Source organism: Molothrus aeneus, chromosome 7, assembly GCF_037042795.1.
Source record: "Molothrus aeneus isolate 106 chromosome 7, BPBGC_Maene_1.0, whole genome shotgun sequence".
Lineage (NCBI taxonomy): Eukaryota > Metazoa > Chordata > Aves > Passeriformes > Icteridae > Molothrus > Molothrus aeneus.
Window position 1 is genome coordinate 17,836,295 of NC_089652.1, and position 20,212 is coordinate 17,856,506.

The 20,212-nt window shown below is 36.4% G+C and overlaps 1 protein-coding gene across 4 annotated transcripts in view; it reads left to right on the top strand.

Moving 5' to 3' along the window:
- OLA1 (Obg like ATPase 1) overlaps positions 1-20,212 on the top strand; it is a 127,104-nt gene that overhangs the window by 80,388 nt on the left and 26,504 nt on the right. For all 4 annotated transcript variants that reach the window (XM_066553722.1, XM_066553725.1, XM_066553724.1 and 1 more), the window contains exons 6-7: positions 10,143-10,223; positions 10,499-10,596. In XM_066553722.1, coding sequence (XP_066409819.1) covers positions 10,143-10,223; positions 10,499-10,596 — 179 coding nt within the window. The remainder of the gene's footprint in view (positions 1-10,142; positions 10,224-10,498; positions 10,597-20,212) is intronic.

The window sequence follows — 20,212 nt, forward strand, 5'->3', positions numbered from 1 at the left end:
CCTTACCATTACTTCATCTGTAGTTCACCTGTCAAAATGACTTTGTCACCTTGTATTTGTAACATACACTTCCTGTCATTTGTTGTGTTTCCTTAATCCTGTTTTTATGAACACATGCACAGAAAAGATCAGGGTCTTGACGTCCTGTTGCTCTGCCCGTTCTGTTCCCAATAATAGCTGTTACACATGACCAGTCTCAGCTGAGTTTGTCAACAGCAATAGAGGTTTCAAAGGCTTGAAATTCCTTTGTTTCATGGGAAGGGGTGGCTGAACAGAGTGGGAAGGCACAAATTAATGCTTCCCTTGAGACAAAGGCTGCATGGAGGAACTATAGTCACTAGGGAATCTCTTCAAGGAAATGGGGGGCATAATGCCTCTGAATCTTGCTGATCTTGGACCTTATTGCCTCTCTTCCCTGTGACTTGCATGCTTGAATTGTTATGTATATACACTAGACTTCATAAAATGGACTTTTTTGGTGAAGGCCTGTGAAAGCTCCTTTCTTCTCCTGGTAAATCAATCCTTAGGTCCAGTTATGCAGGTTCCAGAAGCAGGTTTGTGTAGCTGTAAGACTGTAACAGCAGCTCTTGGGCATTTCTGGCCACTACTGGGCTTCAGATGTACATCCACTGGGTTGGGAGGCACTCCTGTACAGTTTGCTTTGCCTCTTTTCCTTTCATGTTTTGGCTTGCACACAAAGCCTGTGGTTGCATTATATATAACATACCATAGTACACTATAGCAGGATTGACTATGCAGTAAATGATTTACAGGTCTAGGAGGGAAACCATGTGGGATTAGTGAAAAAAGCAGTTAAAGATTATTCCATCTTCCTAAAGGGGTAGCCAGATGTTAGGAGTATATTTTGGCAGTTTGGTCAGTCTGCACTTCCCCAGTCCATTGCACTCTGCATTTAGCTTGTCTGTCACAGGGAGAGTTCCCTGTCCAGCACAACTTGTAATGTTTCCATGCACTTGCAGCTACTGTTCAAGGCTTGCTTTTTCTAGTGCAAAAGAAAAAAAATTATGAAGAGACAGTATGGCCTGAAATGAATACTTTTTTCCAAACAGGTTGTCTTCAAAAAATTAGAGGATGGGACAGGACTGGGAGACAACTCCTCAAGATTTGCCTTTTAAAATTATTTGCCAGTATAATACACAGCCATTGCTAATATTCTATTCCTAGGAATATTCTTCTTCTGTAGCAGAGATGTGGAACAAACAGCTCTTGTCTTTGCACCAAGTGTTCCCAGTCATTTTTCCTTTCAGGAAAACCGGGAGGTTATGAAGGAAAAGACTTGATATTTATAGATTGTTTTGGTTTTGTTTTTAAGCACTATGTTAAAATTTTAGTATCTCTCTTTTTTATTGTTTTCTTTCCCCCATTCCTTTTGGAACAATTCAAGGTGAAGATGCTTGAGAATGTCTCAAGAATTTCAACTGGTTGAGAGTTATAGAAGTCATTTGTCTCGTTTTATAAATACGAATTGTCTGCTTTAGAAGATTTGCTTTATCAATAAGCCACCACGATTGTAACTTGGTAGTCTGAAATCTCCAAAAGGTTTAGGAGGAGAAAAAAAAATTGACACTATTTATCAGTCAGCAAGACTTAAATCTGAGATTTGTACTTGATTGCCTGCATTTTGCATGGTGTTATAACTTGTTAATTATCATTTTTCCTCTGTGAAAGCCTACATTGCCTACAGGTGGTAAATTTACCTGTGTGCAGTGACCTGGCTTGGCAGTTAAATAGTGTTAACTGTTTGTCCTGTCTCTCAGAGAATTGATCCCCTGTCAGCAGAAATAAAATAGCTGACTGTTGTTAAGGAGCTATCAATAAAATAATTTTCAAGTTCTACTTAAAAATCAGTGGCACAATATGATCCAAGATCACCAACACGTAATGTTGACATAAGCTTGGAATAGCTTCCTTTGCACATGTATTGTCTGTTTTGCAAGTATTCCCACTGCCTTCTCAGAAATGACTGTTTACTGTTATTAAGGGTACTAGTCTTTCAGACTTTATATATCTTTAAATATTATTTTGGCTATAACCTTCTAAAGAGATATTATAGAATAAAAATACTCCTGTTATTTGCATGTATTAAAACAGTGCAGGTACAATTTCAGAAAGCAGTCAGAGTACTTTTATATTTAAAATCTGTCTGATGATGGTATATGCGGAGACATTAGATAGATATTGAGTTAAACTTTATTATTAGCTTATTATTGATCTGTCATTTTGAATAGCAGAGGATTTCCAAGTAAAATTCAGATATGTATGACTTTATAAATCAGAATGTACAAATGATAAAATTAATCTTAAAAAATATTTTTTAATTGGTGGGATTTTTCAGTCCTGGAGACAAGTCTCTAAGTTAATACCATCTAATACAGTGAAGTGAACAATATTTCAGGATTCTCTTCCAATGTCCTTCCAGCCTGATTCAGTTCTAGTCCTTAGAAATTGACAGCTCTGCAGCAGATTCCTTGAGCCCTTTGTCGGTGCCCAAAATCTTGAATTCCAGCACAGAAGAATTCTTATGTTAACAGTATTGAGATCTACGTATCTGACTACAAGGCTGTTGTTTATAGTTGAAGTGATGCAGATTATTGATGTTAGTGACATGAAGACACAATCTTTAGGTCAGAATCAGTGTGCACAGTGTTTGACCTTCCAATTCTCTGTTGAAAGGCGGCTTCTGCAGTAGATCGGGATCAGCATTCACTGGATTTGAACTTCCGGTGTTGGGTTGAATGGGATGCTTTCACCAGTCTCCATTGTAAAGTCTGTCATTTTAAAAGTAAGATTAATTTATCAAATCAAGCACATTTTTTAACAGGAAAAGCAATTACAGTTATGGAAAGAGCAGTTAGAGACTCCTTTTTTGTATAATGGTATGAGAACCACCATAGTGCCTATTCAGCTTAAAAGAAAGGCATCAAGCTTTGTTTTGTTACTGTGATGGACAATGATCTAATAATGAACACTTACACTCAGCCTATGGCCATTGTGTTTGTCAGCATATATGTACTATGAAGAGTAAAGCAAAATATTCCTAATGGTGGTTTAAGTAGCTTTAATCCCTTCCATTCTCCTCCCTTACATTTAATGTCTTGGTCCTGTCCTGAGAGTATAGTAACTGTTTGAAAGATGTTCTTTTGTTCATCATTTGTTGTTAAAATCACCAGTATGGTGTGGGGGATACTTCACATACAGCAAAGAGCTGGTAGATTCAGTTTGTTCTCATTACCAATATATACTGGATGAAAACCTTTCCTTCCTGCAATATTCTGATGAATGGGATGTGCCAAGCAGAATTTGCTGACCTCTTGCTGCAAGCACTTGCCAGAGTTCTCACGGATGGATGAACTCTTATTTCCTCTAACTGATGATGTCAGTTGGGAATGTTCACCTTTCTTTCATTCCAAGTTGAAGATAAATACAGTCATGAATTGTATAAATTTTTTTTTGCCAGTTTCTTTGGTCTCCTTGTGTGAGGAGAGTTTGAGAGGCCAGTTTGTTCCACAGGAGAGGGAAAGAAAGGAGCAGTGTACACATGCACTGTTGACATACTCTCTGCTGATGGCTTTTACAATTGCTAACTTAAATCATAGGGAATCAAGAAAATATTTATATTCTTAATGCACATAATTATGCCTAAAATCTTGAGTGGACCATTTACTGTGCTTAATGTGGTATTTAGAGGAAATTAAAGTTCATTCTGGAGAACATTTTGAATGTAGCATGGCAGATGTTTGTGAATTGATTGGTAGTAAAGCCTGACTTAAAAATACATAATGTGTAAACACACATTTGGATTTTTTTGGTATTATCAGTAGACAGAGAGAAGTCAGTGCTTAAATACTTTCTGTCAAGGCTGATCTTTCCTGTGTAGATTTGACAAGTAGCTTAAAGTAATTAATTTTGTAAATCATACCTCCCTTGGTATGTCTAGATCTAAGTAATTTTAAACTGTATGTGCCAAAATAACACTATATAAAAATAACTGTATTCTGAAAAAGACACACCTTTTTCATTCAGCTTAATTCACACAAATCTACAACAAATGCATTCACACATGGATTTAGTTGAAAATTTTTGTGATTGGCTAATGGAATAAGGAAAGTTAAATGAAACTCTGTGAAAGATATTTCATTTTACTTTTCAGTGCAATTGCCCTGTTCTGAATTTCTGAACTGCTGGAAATAATCACTTGTAGATGGACTGCTTTCTTTATTCTTGCTTGCTTTTTTTCTTTGAGAAGCAACACGTGACTGAATTGTTTCATGTATAATGCTGTACACCCCACAAGGATGACCCACACAGGAGAATTTGGGGATTATTAACAGGAATTACATTGCTTGGAATGCCTGTAGGATGTTTTGGGTGAAAGTGCTTTTTGTGGTTCATAAACATTATTGGCATCTAGTTCTAAGTAAATCTTACATCGTGTACAGCTTGTACTGGCTCTGTGAGAAGGTATTAAATAGAAGGAAGGATAATACACTTGTCCTAAATCCATTACTTGGCCCATTGTATTTTTATTAAAGTCAGTGAGCAAGGGAATTGTAAGAGATTAGACATTGTTTTGTACCACAGAGGAGCTCATTGTCACTCCAGTTGGTGCAGTACCTGGCTTGTTCTCTTTCCTGCACCCAGCTGCTACAGCTTATTTAAGCACTGATGAAAAAACATGATCTAGCCTTTTCTTTAAATTGCCAAATTTGTCTTAATTGTCCTTTAAAATACCATTGTTTTTAAACAGTGTTTTTAGAATACATTCTTACCATGTCACTTCATCCTCAATCTTCTAAAATTGCCACAAAAACTCCAGGAAGAGCAGACAGCTGAGGCTCTGCTCAAGAGAAGTGAAAAGATTTCCAAGGAAAGCTGTGAATAGAAGGACTGTGGGCTTGGTGCACTCATCCACCTCATGTGTACTCAGTAAACTGCTCTTGGTGCAGCACAGTTAAAGTAGCTATGAGTACCTCAAATAGCATTGCTCTCCAACTGTATCTGAAAAACCATTTTGAAATTTTGAAGGTCAGATGGAATAATGATTATCTGGTTTGATCCCTTGCATATCCCAACTTAATTCTTACAGCTGTGGTTAAAATGGAATGTATGTCTTAGAGGAAAAAAATCAACCTTTATTAAGGTATTTTCAGGCTAGAGTTAAATTATTTTAACTTGTATTAGATATGCCAGTAATTAATTATCTTTACTGTATAGAAATAAGAGACAATTTTAGTCAATGTTTGTCAGGCTTTAGCAGTCATTTGATTTCTCTATGCTAGTGTGAAAAACCCTGCATATGTGACATTTTTGTTTTATATATATATATATGCAATAAGAATAAAAGCTTAGAATTTAAGAACACCAAATCTTCATGCATAAGCACATTCTCAAAACCTCTGGTTTTTTCTCCAGTTTTTCATCATTTCAGCAGAGATAAGTGTAAAATTATTCCTGTTGGACACTAGGCTATTTATATACTCCAGGATTGCATTATTCTTCTAGTTACAGTACAGTTCATTTGCTTGTGACCCTCCAGGCTTCTCAGCCACTCTTGCAAGAGGGAAGTGCTGTGTTGGTAAATACTGTATCCACCCTTCCTTTGCCCCTGCCCAACAGTGTATGAACTTCAGGGTTTTGTATTCAAAAGCATGGTTTGCTTTTTTAGAGCTGTGGGGCGGTTCTGGTTCCTACCTAGTTCCCAGTGTTTGTAAGTTACTGTTCCCAGAATGTGTGTATCATTAACATGGCCTTTTTTGCCTGTTGAAAGATGGCAGCCAGGGAGAGGCAAATAATTTGTTTGGAGTGCCATCAGAAACACACATATTGAGGTTTTTATTTAAGTTGTATTCTGAGACCTACTGGGTAGGTGGTGTTGACTTTATTTAGTATATGCAGTGATTTATTAAAGAAACACCTTCTGCCACTGAGCCAGATTCTTTAGGGAAGTCAGAATAGGTTATTTATGCACTACCATCTTCATTACTGATATGCAAAGGTGTTGGACTTTGGAATGAAGTGAGAGGAGCTAACTAAGAGCTACAGATAATGTTTTAGGTACTCCTTGTAGCTTTTCCTAGCGGCAGAGAAGTGTAAATAATAGAATTTTAGACAATGGAAACATTTTAATAAAAAGTGCTTTTGAAGCTTTTACAGGGAGATGGTAAGTTTTTACATCTTGGAAGTTTTGAAGGGAATGAATAAGATACTGAAAAACACTGCATATGTCCCTTGGTGGGGGAAAAAACCTTACTGTACTCACAGTTACTCTGTACTAGTGGAGACTTTTGCACTGCCTGCAGGATCACAGGGAATTCACTTGCACTTTGAAGTGTGAAGTGATAATCCTCACAACTGCTTATTTCTTTATTAAACTTACGGAAGTTAATTACATGCCCTGGTAATTTACAACAAAAAAAATCACAATTCTCTGATGCCAAGTAGGCAAGTGGGTTTCCAAGCTTCAGTTTAGTCCCTCATGCTGTAAGAAGAATTTGGCATTGGCACACATTATTACTATCATTCATCCAGAAAGTCTATTAATGTATGCACATTTTTCTGCACAGTAGTGTTTCATGAGTAGGTCTTGGTAAATCTGCTATATGCAATTTACATGTATTTCATTATTTTATTCTGCTGGACTTACTGTTAATGTCCTGCTTAGCATTTGTGGGTTGAGTACTTGTGGTCTTTGGAAAATGAGTGCAGGACATAATTAAAATCACTGTATTTCATATGGATAGATACACGGAGTATTTGTAAGTGCTAAATATATTGCCATGCATATAGTCAGAAATGAACTGATTTTACAAACGGTGATATTTGATATTCATTAAGTTTGCTGTATTTCATATGCCTTGTGACAACTGTAAAGAAATTGGAATTTGGGGTGATTTTTGGTGGCTTTCTGAATGGTTCTTGTTATAATGTTGCTATCTGGAAAACAAGAGTACCACTCTGGTCAAAGAAGGCAAAGTGGATCATGACAGATTGACCTTAAAGTATCCAGCTGGGGATGCCATTTCTAATAAAACAAAGTGGATCATTGCTCTGTATTCTGTTATTAAGCATCTCAAAGGTAACGTGAGTAGTGATTAAATGTGTTTAAATGACTAGTACAGTGATAGAGAAGATAAAAAGATCAGGTTGTACTCTTTTACCAGTCCTAAATAGAAGCAAATAACTAAAAATGGTGCTGCATGAGAAATAACCCAAAAATGTGCTATTTGTATGTTTGTTGAGAGTGTTGGGGCAGCTGAGTTAAAAAGAGATACATGGAAATATGTGCCTTTCTTCATGTTGTCATTTGTATGTAACAATTCCTTGTTAAGGGCTTAAGTCTCATTTCAGTGGAACACCACCACTGATGCAAGGGAATCTAAGTTCACCCATTTTTAAGTTTCTGGACTGCCTACTTACATTCTGCATGGTGTGACTGCTGCCCATATAGTCCATGAGAGAACTTCTTTGTGTCTCACTGCTTCATCAGCTTCATGCAAAAATGCTGCATTTGCTTACAAGTTTCTATCCTTTTACCTACAGAAAGTTTTTCAGTACTTTGCCAGCCTCGGTATAAAACCAAAATAACATTGGAAGTAGATGGCTGTTAGTTGTCCCCAGCATACTCAGCTGTAGATCTGCCTTACCTGTGGAAATTGTCCATGTAATCGCTCCTTTAAAACAACAGTTGCAAACAGTTTTAAATCAGGCGCATAAACGGGAAATTAATAAAATTAGGTCAGTGCCAAAATGGATTTAGATGTGTGTCACTGTAAGTAGCAAATGAATGTGGGAGAGGTTTTGATTGGCAGCTCTGTGCTTAGACTGGCTTTAGAAAGGCCAAACTTTATTTGCTGTGTTGATGCTTGAAATTATGTGGAGGTTCTGTGTTACGTAGCTCCCCTTACAGTGTGATTACAAAACATTTCATTTCTGCTTAAGCAGAAACGTAAAAGTTTGGCTCCAGTGACTTCTGCTATGGTGGGTTTTTTTTCAGTTTTTTATTGACTCCAATTTATATGTAGCAATGCATTGCTATTGTGGGAGAAACTGTAATGCTGAAAGTCATGTGGTAGGTGCCTACAGAACTAGTTCAAAACCCAAAATAGTGTGTAACCAGAATTCCTTCACTGCTGAACAGGAATCTTGGTGGTTGTGTTGATTTTTGTATATATCTTTTTATAGAGAAGCTGAGGATAAATATCTTAAGTGAAAAGTAGTTACTGGTAGAATTGCTTCCCTTATCTTGTTTATACAGATTAATTAAAAAAATAAAAAGCACATAGGGTTAAAGATAAGATGGTGCCAGTGTTTTCTTCTTTATGTGTAATCTTGTTGCATGTCTCTACATAAGCTGTTCTGGCCACTCATCATAGTAACCAGCTGGGCCATTTCACCTGCTGGAGCCATTAAAGAGGACTCTCTCCCCCTAGATTAATCCCCTCCGACATTAGTTTTTTGCTCTGACAACTGGAGCAGGCATTCAGAATTTGCAGGTGGCCAGTGTGACGCACATAATTGCCTACAATTTTAGGCAATGAATAAAAATGGTCTACATTACTTGTCAAAGGTTGTATATGCAGTGCCAAGTGAGATCTATGGGAAGCCTTTTAGGGTTTAAAGAACAGTTAATAGCAAAGCTGCACAGTGCTTTTTTAATCATAATGCATTTGTAATATAGCACTTTGATCTTCTCCTTGTAGGAAATGGTGTTATATTAGCCACTTTTAAACATTTATGAGTGAAATTCAGTTATAGGAGAGTAAAAGTGATTATTCTTAGGCAGAACATGTTAGATTTCATTAAAAGTTTTAGCTTGCCCCTTCCTTGTTAAAATCTGTGGGGAGTCCTGTTCCTGGAGGGTTTCAAATCAGGATCTGAAGATTTAGAAGAGCTTTTTTTTTTCCCCTCCACTAAAGCTACTGCAAGACTAGAAAAGACGGTAGTAAATACTGATGTTATTTGTGGTTGTTTATAAATGTACTTCAACTGCATAGCATTAAGTGCAAAAAATGTTGTGTGCTCAACAGTTCAGGGAATGTTTCCTTGTATTTTAAAGATCTTAATGCTCAGTTGCATCAATTTCAACTTAAAAAAATGCATTATTTAAAGCATGATCATAAATTATCTACAACAAAAAATAGGCGACTCTAAAATGTACTACTCCTAGAAGAGCAGAGTTTGACCTTTCAGACCCAAGAGCCTTTTATTAACACCTGCCTGTAAGGAAAACCGTGCCACACGCAGCTTTCGGATTCACGACCACAAAACTGATGAGGAAAGGCTTGAAGGGTTCAGTTTGTGTCACTTGCTGTTTGCCGTTTCCATTTCACAGATGATTAATCTTTCTGTGAAGAAAGGCCAGAGAAACAAAGCACATTGGGCTCTTCCTGCAGTTACTCCTTCTGAATGCACACTAGCTTGCTAACTAAAAGGCCTTTAGATTTCCTGCCGAGAGAGATGTTCTGAAAGTGAATGCAGCTGGTTGGAGGTCACCAGTGCAAGGCTCTTGCCATTGTGTAATGGAGGCTTTGGCAGGTTTCATTTTGGGGGGGGAGGGAGAAGGTGTTGGCGAAAAATTAATGCGGAATAAAAAGGGCTTTGGCCGTTTGAATTAATTTCTTGAGGGTGGATCATCAATAATAGGCTCCATTTCTTTTGCTCACAATTTAAAAAAAATAATTTTTTTTTGCTGTGTTTTGTCCCACCCATTCCCTTTTCTTAATGGCATGTTTATATTGTACGTGGTCTCTCCCGCTGGATGCTGAAATGTTGCGTCTTACTGAGTTCGAAAAGCAATCTAAAATGTACCTATTTTTACATATATTTTATGAGCTCTGCTGATGTTCTTGGTGACAAGAGATGATACTCGAGTCTTGTGTATTTAACTTTCTAATTGTAGGATTTGGATGACTTTAATAATCCATATTGCTCTTTAGCGACTTTGAAAGCAGCAATTTCTGTTTTTCTGGAAGAGTAAAAATTTGTTTATAAAAGGTATTATCTAATTTTTCATTTGTGTGTATGTTTTGAATCTTAATGGATACACGCCTTGTTTATGGAAGAGAATAGTCTTGATATCCAGCTGAGTTTTTGACTTTGGGTTTTTTTTTGATCTTGCGTAGGACGTAATGTGCAAAATCAAGACATGGGTAATAGATGAAAAGAAAGCTGTCCGCTTCTATCATGATTGGAATGACAAAGAGGTAGGCTATAAATATTACTCCATGAATTGACTTCTAATTTTGCTACCTGTTACTGGTTCTTTTTAAAGTTGTTGGTTTTGGGTTTTTTTTAGATTTGATATTCATAATTTATTGGATGTTGAATTTATTAGCTGAATTTATACTTATCTGTGATTTATGTATTACACTTGAGTTCTGTAGCCTTCTCAGACATGCCATGAGGAAAATGATCATAAAATTAATTCAAGTTGATTTAAACTGTTTTTAAAATTCTCTCCCTCTATTCTCACTTCCAGATCGATGTTTTGAACAAACATTTGTTTTTTACTTCAAAACCGATGATCTACTTGGTTAATCTGTCTGAAAAAGACTACATTAGAAAGAAAAACAAGTGGTGAGTATAGAGGATAAATGTCTAAACTTGTATTTCTGTTTCACATTTTTCAATGGTCAGTAATTCCTTGCACATTTAGATCACCAAGGATGTTAGTTAAAATAGCTATATGAACTAATCTTGCACTGCTGTTGCTTGTTATGCTCCCACTGACATGCTGCTGGAGTACAATGCATATGGTGAAACCTTGACTGAAACTGCAGAAAAGAATATGCTTTCCATCCTTACAATTTAACATGAAGCCATTAATGTTGAAGAAAATAGATTTGATTTAGAAGTACTAATTTAAATAAGCATGTGGCTTTATCATGTTCTGTAATGCTGGTTGTCTGAACAGCATCTTTTTCATTCCAAAGGAATGAATTCAGTGCCAGAAGACTAAAGCTATGTGAGTTGCACAGAAGTCTTTCAAGCAAAATTGCACATTTAGTGTTACTCTTCTTTTTTTAGTTGGGCGCCTTGCTTTCTTGCCACTTCTTGTGCCTTGCTTGTGGTTTACAGGCCTCTTTTGGTGGGCTTTAGTGCCATGAATAGCTCAGGTTTCAGTCAGGTATTTCTGGCATCAGTGTTGTGACTCAGGTACATAATGTTTACAAAATCAGTCAATCAGACGTTCAGTGAAGTGGATGAAGATGCAATCCTAACATGGTAGACGTAAGGTGGGAATCCACTGTTGGGAAGTACAGCATTTAGCATGTCATTGGAAGCTCTAGATGGCATAAATATTGCTCTGTGGAGGAGGGAACAGATTGGGTAGTTAGCATATGATGGAGGAAAATCTATAGCAGTGTGTTTAGTTTAAAAAAACCCAACCAAACAACAAATACTTTCTTACAATTCAGAATTTTAAACACTGTACTTGTGAGATACTTTGAAGATCTAAAAATGTATGTTTGTGAACAGATATATGCATGTAACTCATCCAAACAAATCAAAAGTATCTAAAGCGGAATATCTGAATTCTCCTAAAGTACACCCTCTGTTTCTCCCTGTACTTCATTAAGTACTTAGATGCACATGGTTTCAATTTTCCATTAAAAATTCTCATTTCCATATGATATCAAAGAGTGAGAAGGCTTTAAACTGAAAAATAAACATTCATAGACTGGAAGCCAAAACAATAATTAATGTCAGATGGTTAACTCCAATAAATCATTAGAATAAATTCTGTGAAATTACTGCAACTAAAACTGTCCTTTTGATACTCCAAGACATTTTGTGTTGGTACTAAAGAACAAAATTTAATGTATTTTAGTAGCAAACCCTCTCAGTCCCGAACACAGACTTCAGAATAGACTTCACGAGCAGTATAATAATGTAAGCTCTTCATATTTGGCTGAATTTTATAATTTTAAATTAATTTTTCCCTCTAAATATTTTTTGGGTATGACAATTTAAATGTAAGAATAGTTCTACCCAAGGAAATATTTAAGATCAGGGTAGTTGTATTTGCTCTGTTGCTGTAAGGTGATACTTTTTTCAAAGTAAAAATGCTATGGTTTCTTCAGGCTTGCTGTAACAGTACAGATGTGGAAGCTTATGTGCAAATGGATGAGTCTGTTTCCATGTCCCAAAGAGGATCCTCACACCTGTATTTGGCTGATTACAGGTAGAGCTCAGTGGCTCTAATTGTACAGTAAATACCATTGCCCAGACCCTAATGGCAGCCAGACTACTTAGGCGACGCCAGTCTGTGATTTAGCTGTCGCCAGTCACCCCATGTTTTTTGTGAGACTGGTTGTGATGATGACATAGTTAAACCCAATTGAAAGCAAATCTTTGGATAAATTGCAATTCTTAATTTGTAAAAAATCAGATGTTTGAGTTGAGGAGTCATACAATGAAACAGTTTAACTGTTTCTATTACAATTAGTGATGTAGTTTTTAAAAAGTATACCCAGATCTCATGGATGTGAGTGTAATTGTAGCTGAAAGATCAAAGCCTGGATATCTGAGTGATGTTCCAGAAGAGAATTTACCACATAGCCATTTTCAGTACAGTTTCTGCCTCCTGCTGTTCCTATTTTCCCTCAAGCTAGCCATTGACTACCCCCTGTGCATCCCTGCTCGTAAAAAATGATTGAGGAAGTATTTGTCATGTATTTATGAGTGGGAAACATTGTGTGATAGGGAAAGGCATCTACTAGAACCAGAAAGATTGCCATTTCCTTTCCTTCAGCTACTCTGCCACAGCCTTAAATCCTCTGTTTATGCAACATAGCTTTTATATTTAAGAGCAGAATAAATGTTTTCTATGAAGGATGCTAACGGTAGGCTTCTGTCATTTATGTGGTGCAAGCAGATGTAAATGATTAGAATATATTTTACTGTTAGATGCCACTTTCTGATTTTTGTTATTATTTTGAGGGGTAGGTATTCATATTTGAAATACAAGCCACATTTAGTTGTAGTCATTCTTCTAAAAAAGTTTATTTCTGAGCTTAATTCATAATATAACAAGAGACTCTTTTCATCAGACTTTTGCAACTATAAAAGTGTTTAAAACAGCAAAGGAGAGAAGGGGCTTTTTGATTTTGTGTGGAGAGGAGAACTGAAATTTTCTTTGTTTTACTCGGTCACTCTTTCAGAACATTTTAATTGTTAGTTAAAGCACACTTATATTTAGGTGCCAGTGTGTCATTTTTCAATCCAAGCAAAGAATAAAACACTGTGAAAGATAGGACTATTGTGTGTTTGAGTAGGTGTATTGACCTTTTGAAACATGTAAAAACTGGAATGGCTCCAAGCTGGTTTTAACAATGTTGAATTAGTCATTCAGTTGATTTATGATTAAGACCTAGCCCCTGAAGAGAAGCTGACATGGCAGCTGTGTTAGTTGCACTTGTGTTATGATCAGATGACAGTAATCTTGATGTTTATGGGGGAATCCACTGAAACCATTCCTAATATGTACTGCTGTGCTCTAAATGAATATTTAAACTCTTCTTTTAATAATTCCTAATTTTTTTAAAAAATCTGGATCTAGTACCTTAACCATGGTATACTGTATTCGAGTTTAACCATGAAAATATTGAAAATAGTAATAATAATAATAATAATTATCAGTTAAAACTGCATTCTGAGCCCCCGGATGTCACACGAATCCAGGATATCTGATTTCTCAGCCCTTCATCTAATTTAAACTTTACATTTTAGTCTTGCCATAGAGCATACATCTAGTGGCTCAGAGAATGGATTCCAATTATGAAATATATTGAGCTAAATAACAAATATATTGAGTGGATATAGTGGACCATGCTTAGCGTCATGTTTGGTTTGGTATTTTGGACTTATTTGCAGCAAGCACCAGAAATACTGTATATGTTAAAGCTGCATATCTGATCTATTGACTCAATTTCTCTGGTCCAATAAAGTGAATTTCATCCTATGCCTTGACTGTAATTCAAAATGCCACTTATGCTGCTAAAGATTTGTTAGTATCTCTAGCATTGTAACTAAACTGAGACTTAATTATGGATTTCTGAACATTGTTTTCTCTAATATAATTCAGACTTGTTGAATATCCAAATGTATGTTAACATAATTTTAAGGGGTTGTTTCTCAAAATGTTATGGTAGGCATTCTGTTAAAAATGTTGATCAGTGTTGATAGGATAGAGGACTTAGTATTTTGCTCCTGTGGATTTAGAAAAGTGACATATATGTCATAATAAATAAAATTTTGCCCATTAATTTTCATAGCATTTTCAGTGTTCTTAAGCTAGAAGAGGTATAATTAGGTCAGATGAAAGGTCCATCTTTTTTGGTATCGTGTTTCTGCCAGGCCACTAACAGATGTCCAGGGAAGATTATAGGAACAGATTAAGCAAACAGGCTATATGCATCCAGCTTCTTGCAATCTGTTATTGTAGAACTGACTGAGCCAGATATGATATACTTGTGATTAATACTTTTTGACTGATTTTTATTCTATGAATTTACCCATTCACCTTTTGAACTCAAGTATACTTTTTGGTATCCCAATATCCTGAAGCAGGGACTTCCACAGCTTAACAATGTGCTATATGTAGAAGTACTTCCTTATGCTTGTTTTGGATCTGCCCCATCATAATTTCATTTGGTGCTCCTTAGATCTTGTATTATGAGAGTGAATAATCCTTTTCTATTCATCTTTTTCATATTGCTTCAGATGTTCCAAATATTAAAAAAAAAAAATGGAGGGGGTAGGGAAATCTGACATGAAGAAAGAAATATCGAGGATCAAGTAAAAGGAACACTCCATAGGTTTGAGTATGAACTAATCTCTTTCACTAGGTCTTTCACTTTTAAACTAGTTAAGAAACGAAGTTATAAATGGAATTATTTATTACCATTTATGGTAATAAATGGAGCCTTGGAGTTCTTAGTTGTATTTCTGCAGGTATGGATGTTTATGGATTTATCAGATATTTTATTCTGATAAATATATTTGAGAAATTAGTTGAAGGAATTTTAAAATCATAACTTGTAATGCCAAGGTGGCGTTGAAATGTTTTCTTGACATAGCTGCTTAATGATTTTAAGGTTGTCCTCTATGTTAACTAATTTGGAAAATAATACTTAAAAAATATATTACAGTTCTTGTTCCTGCCTTACAACTGAAATGTTTTAAAAGAATATTAGGAGTTGATTTATGTTATCTGGGTATAAGTAAAGTTTTGCACACACAAGTTGAGAAGTCAGACATTCAAAGCTAATCAGATCCAGAAGGTAGGCATCCTGTGCTACATCTTTACTGCCTGACTGAGAGCATCTTACAGCTCAGGCTTTCAAAACTAGGGAATTGCAAATGTTTTTCATGGAGCATCTACCTAGTATAGTAAGGGATAGTGCATGTTATTTGCTTCATAAAGAGTTATTGTTTCTTATACAAATGAATTAATGAATACAAATTAATTAGTCATCCATCAACCAAATGGCAGTCTGTTTTCTTTCTAGCACCATGTCCGGGCATTGCCAATTGACGACTTGGAGTCTTCTGTTTTACCAATTCCAGTGACTTTATTGAATTGTTCTGTTTATCCCATACTTTTTGCCCCACTGTTTTCCTAGCTGATATGTTCTCCATGGGTCTTTGCCAGATTCTCTCTGCTTTGATTTCATCCCATTCTTGCTGGCTTAATTCCAGTCCAGTCCTTTGGCCTGGATGATTTCTTTCACCAGACTTCCTGCTTTGGTTTGCTTTCATTTGCCTGCCCCTCTGGAGTCCCTTGTCTGTTTGAATGTGAATGCATAGTTTGGGTAATAGCAGGTGTTGGGGACATGTCTTTAAGCATGGAAAGATGGATCCCATTCTCAGCTTCAGTGTGTAACCTTGCTCCAGACATAAAAGCACCTTCCTGGAGTCTAACTTCACTCCAGTGTTCACCTTCTGCCCAGATGTGATGGTTTATCTCTGATAGCAAGTTTGCTCTGTGCCAAATGTCTTGGTTCCTACGTATTAGGACAGTAATTTTTTTCAAATGAGTTGTTTCTGTATGTTTTAAAAATGGGCAGTGTTTTATGGTGATGCTTTTTTCAAAAATTCTGGTCCACCTGATTACAACATGGCACTACCAAATAGCTAAAGTGTTGCAAAGTCAGGAAATAAAACCTCAGTGGTTTACTTAGAATATGTTGACTCCTGAGCTAGTAAAGAGAGGAGTGGTCATAGTAGAGGGAAACCTGGATTTTGGGAAGGCCTGTCCTGGGCAGATAAAGGTACCATCACACTATGCTTAGAACCCATCAAAGGCTACAGACTACAGAGAGAAGGGTGAGCAGGGAAATGAAGAAGAGCCTCTCCACAGTGTTCACAGTGACACGTGACAGCCCAGCATCCCAGAGCACCAGAACGAGCCCAGCACGGCAGCCGTGACCTGTAGGTGCACAGTTTGTGGTGATTGGGAGTGGGGCTGTGGCTGAGCCTCATCCCCAGCTCTGTAGGACAGGTGAGCAGCATTGAAGGTAATGAGCCATGGAGTGCCCAGGGGCACTGACCAACCACCAAAGGGACACACAGGTGTAATGTGTGCAGATAGGGATATAAAAGGTTGTGCTGAAGGAGAAGAAGGGCAGGTGCTTGAAGCCTTCTGAAGTGATACGATGTAGGTCTGTCTGGGCATACACCTGATGCCTTCTGATGTGGTGTGGTGTTACTCTATGGGTAAATGCTTAAAGCCTTCTGAAATTGTGTGGTGATATCTGTGTATCATGGCCATCTCAACTGCAGCTGATACGTGACATTTGCTGTGACAATGACCCACCAGGCTTCACGTACTTGGAGAGCATCAGTGTCAGCTACAAGCAACTTCTGAACTTCATTGCTGTGTGTATGATCCCTGTCCTGTCAGCTGCATGTCATCCAAACCTGCCTTTGAACAGTTCAGCATTGCTTCCCATCTTCTCTTCCTTTTCTTCTTCCCTGTGCAGACGCCCTTCCCAGTGTTTTTAGTTTTTTGGTTTGGCCATCATCACTGTAGTTTCTGATCTGTTTATATCCAGTTCTGTGGGTTCAGTTCTAATAGTGAATGACTGCAGCTATGGGTGTTTGGATGCCCTACCAGTTTTATAGTTGGCTTGTGTAGTCTTATGAATTGCTGTCTGCTAACAATGCTGCTTCTAATCTGCCATGGCAGTTGAGGAATAGTTCAGTAGTGAATTTCACTCTTAATTATTTTAGAATAAAGTAGTTTGACTGTGCATGGTAAGCCTGTAGATACTCATGTCAAAATCTCTTTCGCATTTGAAGCTGCTCATGAGAAACACCATTAGTAATGGAAAAGTAGAACAGACACAGAGACTGTGTTTCTTTTGGGTTGTTAAGTGTTAGAAGCTTCACTGCACTGTGCACAGGTCTTACCCTAGAAAGTAGTATTTGGGGTTTTTAATAGAGGGAGCTTTTGTCCTGTTTTGCTTTACAAATAAATTGAGATTTTTGCAAGAGATTGTTATTCTTGTTAACAGTTGCTCATCCTTAAGTTACTGAATGTTGTTACTTATTTCTTCTTCATAATAATTTATTAAGCCCTGTGCCTTTCAGAATGAATGAACATTGTTAGCCTGTCTTTGTCAACTAGACAACATAGAAGTTGTCAACTAGCCCTTAAAGCAAATAAATTTCTCTTTCAAATCAAGGGGAAAATAGATACTAGGAGGGGAGGTTAGATTGGGAGGTTGTGTCCCAATCTGTTGGGTCACTGTTCCTGTATCTGATATGGCATTTGAAAACCAGCAGTTGGTTTTTTTGAGGGTCTATTGAGAATCATAAGATGATTCAAAGGAAGCTGTTGAATTACTTTGGAGGTGGGTGGCTGTGGTCTCACCTGGTGTGATGAGAGTAACTCCCTCTCTGTGTGAGGATCTGGTACCTCCTTGCTGCCTGTAACTGGGTTTTGAGAGGAAAACTCATGTTAGGCGCATCAACAGTTGTAATAACTGACAGATGAGCTTTGATTTTAGAAATTTTTTCAAGCAAAAAGTGCTTTGATAATATTGTCTTTTGTTAAGAAATAGACAATACACTTGTACTGCTTTGGTATTCTGGATTAGGAACTGCAATCAGCATTGCTGTAATACCATCTCTTGAACAATGTCCCATTTGATAAATATCTTTCTTTTCATGATGTGTTACTCAGTATTGCAGTGTTTGATTTGCAGACAAGTACCTGTATATTTGTTTAAAATTCTGCTTATTGAATTCATTTCTTGAAACATTTCATGCTTATCACTTCCTGCAGAATTGTGTTAATATATTTAAGTTCTCATAGTTGAAGCTAATTTTATTCTACCTACCATTATTTCTCTCATGCATGGTGTAGGGTCTGGGAAAAATGCTCATCTTGAAATTGTTCTTTGTGAGTGGTCTGCAACATCTCCTTCTCTGGGGGAAATACCTTCTGTAACATTGTTCTGTTTGCTATAAATAGGGACTACATGGAAACATCAGGTAGTCAAGCATTTATTATAAATGAGAAAAATAATATTTGAGGAGGATGATTCTTTTATACAATTGAAAATGTAGGTTCTGTAGCTTTGATGTCCTTTTTTTAAGCTTCCTTTTTCTAAGTGACTTCTTTGTTTCACAACTAACACACATTTTTCATTGGTGATTACTTTGAAAATCTTATGTATTTTTTAAAAAATAGTTTTCCTTTTAATTTTATGGTTATTTACAGCTCATTCTTTTGTATTAAGTATATGGAAATATGTTTTCATTTAACTGCTTGTTTTTCCCAAGAAACATATCTTACCTTCTAAGGTTTTGGCACAGTATTTTATTTTCACAGCTAGAGTTTCTTCTAATCACTAATATGGATGACTGATGTTCAGATGTTAGTAGTCACTAGTCTTACAGTGGATGGAACCATGTATCCTTGTCTGGAAACAAGGAATAGATGTGTGTTCATGTTTAAATTGGAGAGCAAAGTTGGTACATGATATATGTTTAATTGAAGAACTGTCAGATGAGGCATTGGGTATGAGTATCTTGTCATCCTTTTTTACCAATGCTTGAGCTTAATTATTGTTAATTTTAAGAGAAGTTGATTAGAATATAAATCTAAATAACATTTGGGACTTACTGTACTCTGGCATTAATTTCTAAAGCCTGAAGAAATGTTTGGAAGATAAATATTTAAAAGAGACTTAAGTGTGTGTGCTAGTGTTGTCCTTCATTGGGTTTAATCAGATTCATTGTATATTGAGTCTTCCTCTTGTTCTCCTGCATTGGCTCAGTAGTACATTCCTGAAGCAAAAATGTATTTCAATCCAAATGGCTTTTATTAAAGAAAAAAAAGAAAATAAGATCTTACACCTAATACATTGAAAACCTGCACAATGTTGCCGATCTAAAACATGTGATGGTACTTCCAGCTCATGTTTTATTTCAGAGGCTCATTAAATGCATACCTGTTTTTTATTTAATAAAATCTTAATGTCCCAGGATATTCAGAATAATGAAGTGTGCATGCATGTGCATGTGTATTCAGTTTCCCATAGGATTTTTGAAAATTATTATTAGTAGTATTATTTTAAAATAACTTTATGGAGGGTAAATGTTTGTCTTTGGCTCCCTCTATCTGTCTGTCTCTACTTGTCTTTGTGAACTAACATTTTTTCATAAATTGATGCATTGTATAGATGAGAATCAGCAGATAAGATGTCTAAGTATTTAATATAGACATTTGGTAAAATAAATAAATAAATAAAAGTATGGTAAAGAGACACAGAAGACTAGTAAGAAATTTAGTTTTCAAGCTTAACAGCAAGGTTAATGTCTTTGTGCTCAGACAGTATCTTGTTGAAGTACATTTCCATTCCATTCAGTGTCTAATTTTTGTGCTAGGCTTTTCATAAAGACATAGCTATATGGTCAGTACAGTAAATAGAAACGTGGGTTTAGCTGCCTGTCTTGCAGAAGTGTGTAGTGTCTGATAGCCTTTTGTTTCTGGTCTCTAGTTATGTTAGTACCCTATTGACATAGAAGGTAACTAGATTGTTCTATTACTGATTTCTGACAAACAGAAATTGTTTGATATGCTAAAGCTCTTTCTGACAGAAGATAGAAAGTTTTGACAAACATGCATGGCACAGCAAGTGTCCAATTCTAAAGAGCAAAATAAATGCAAACCACCATT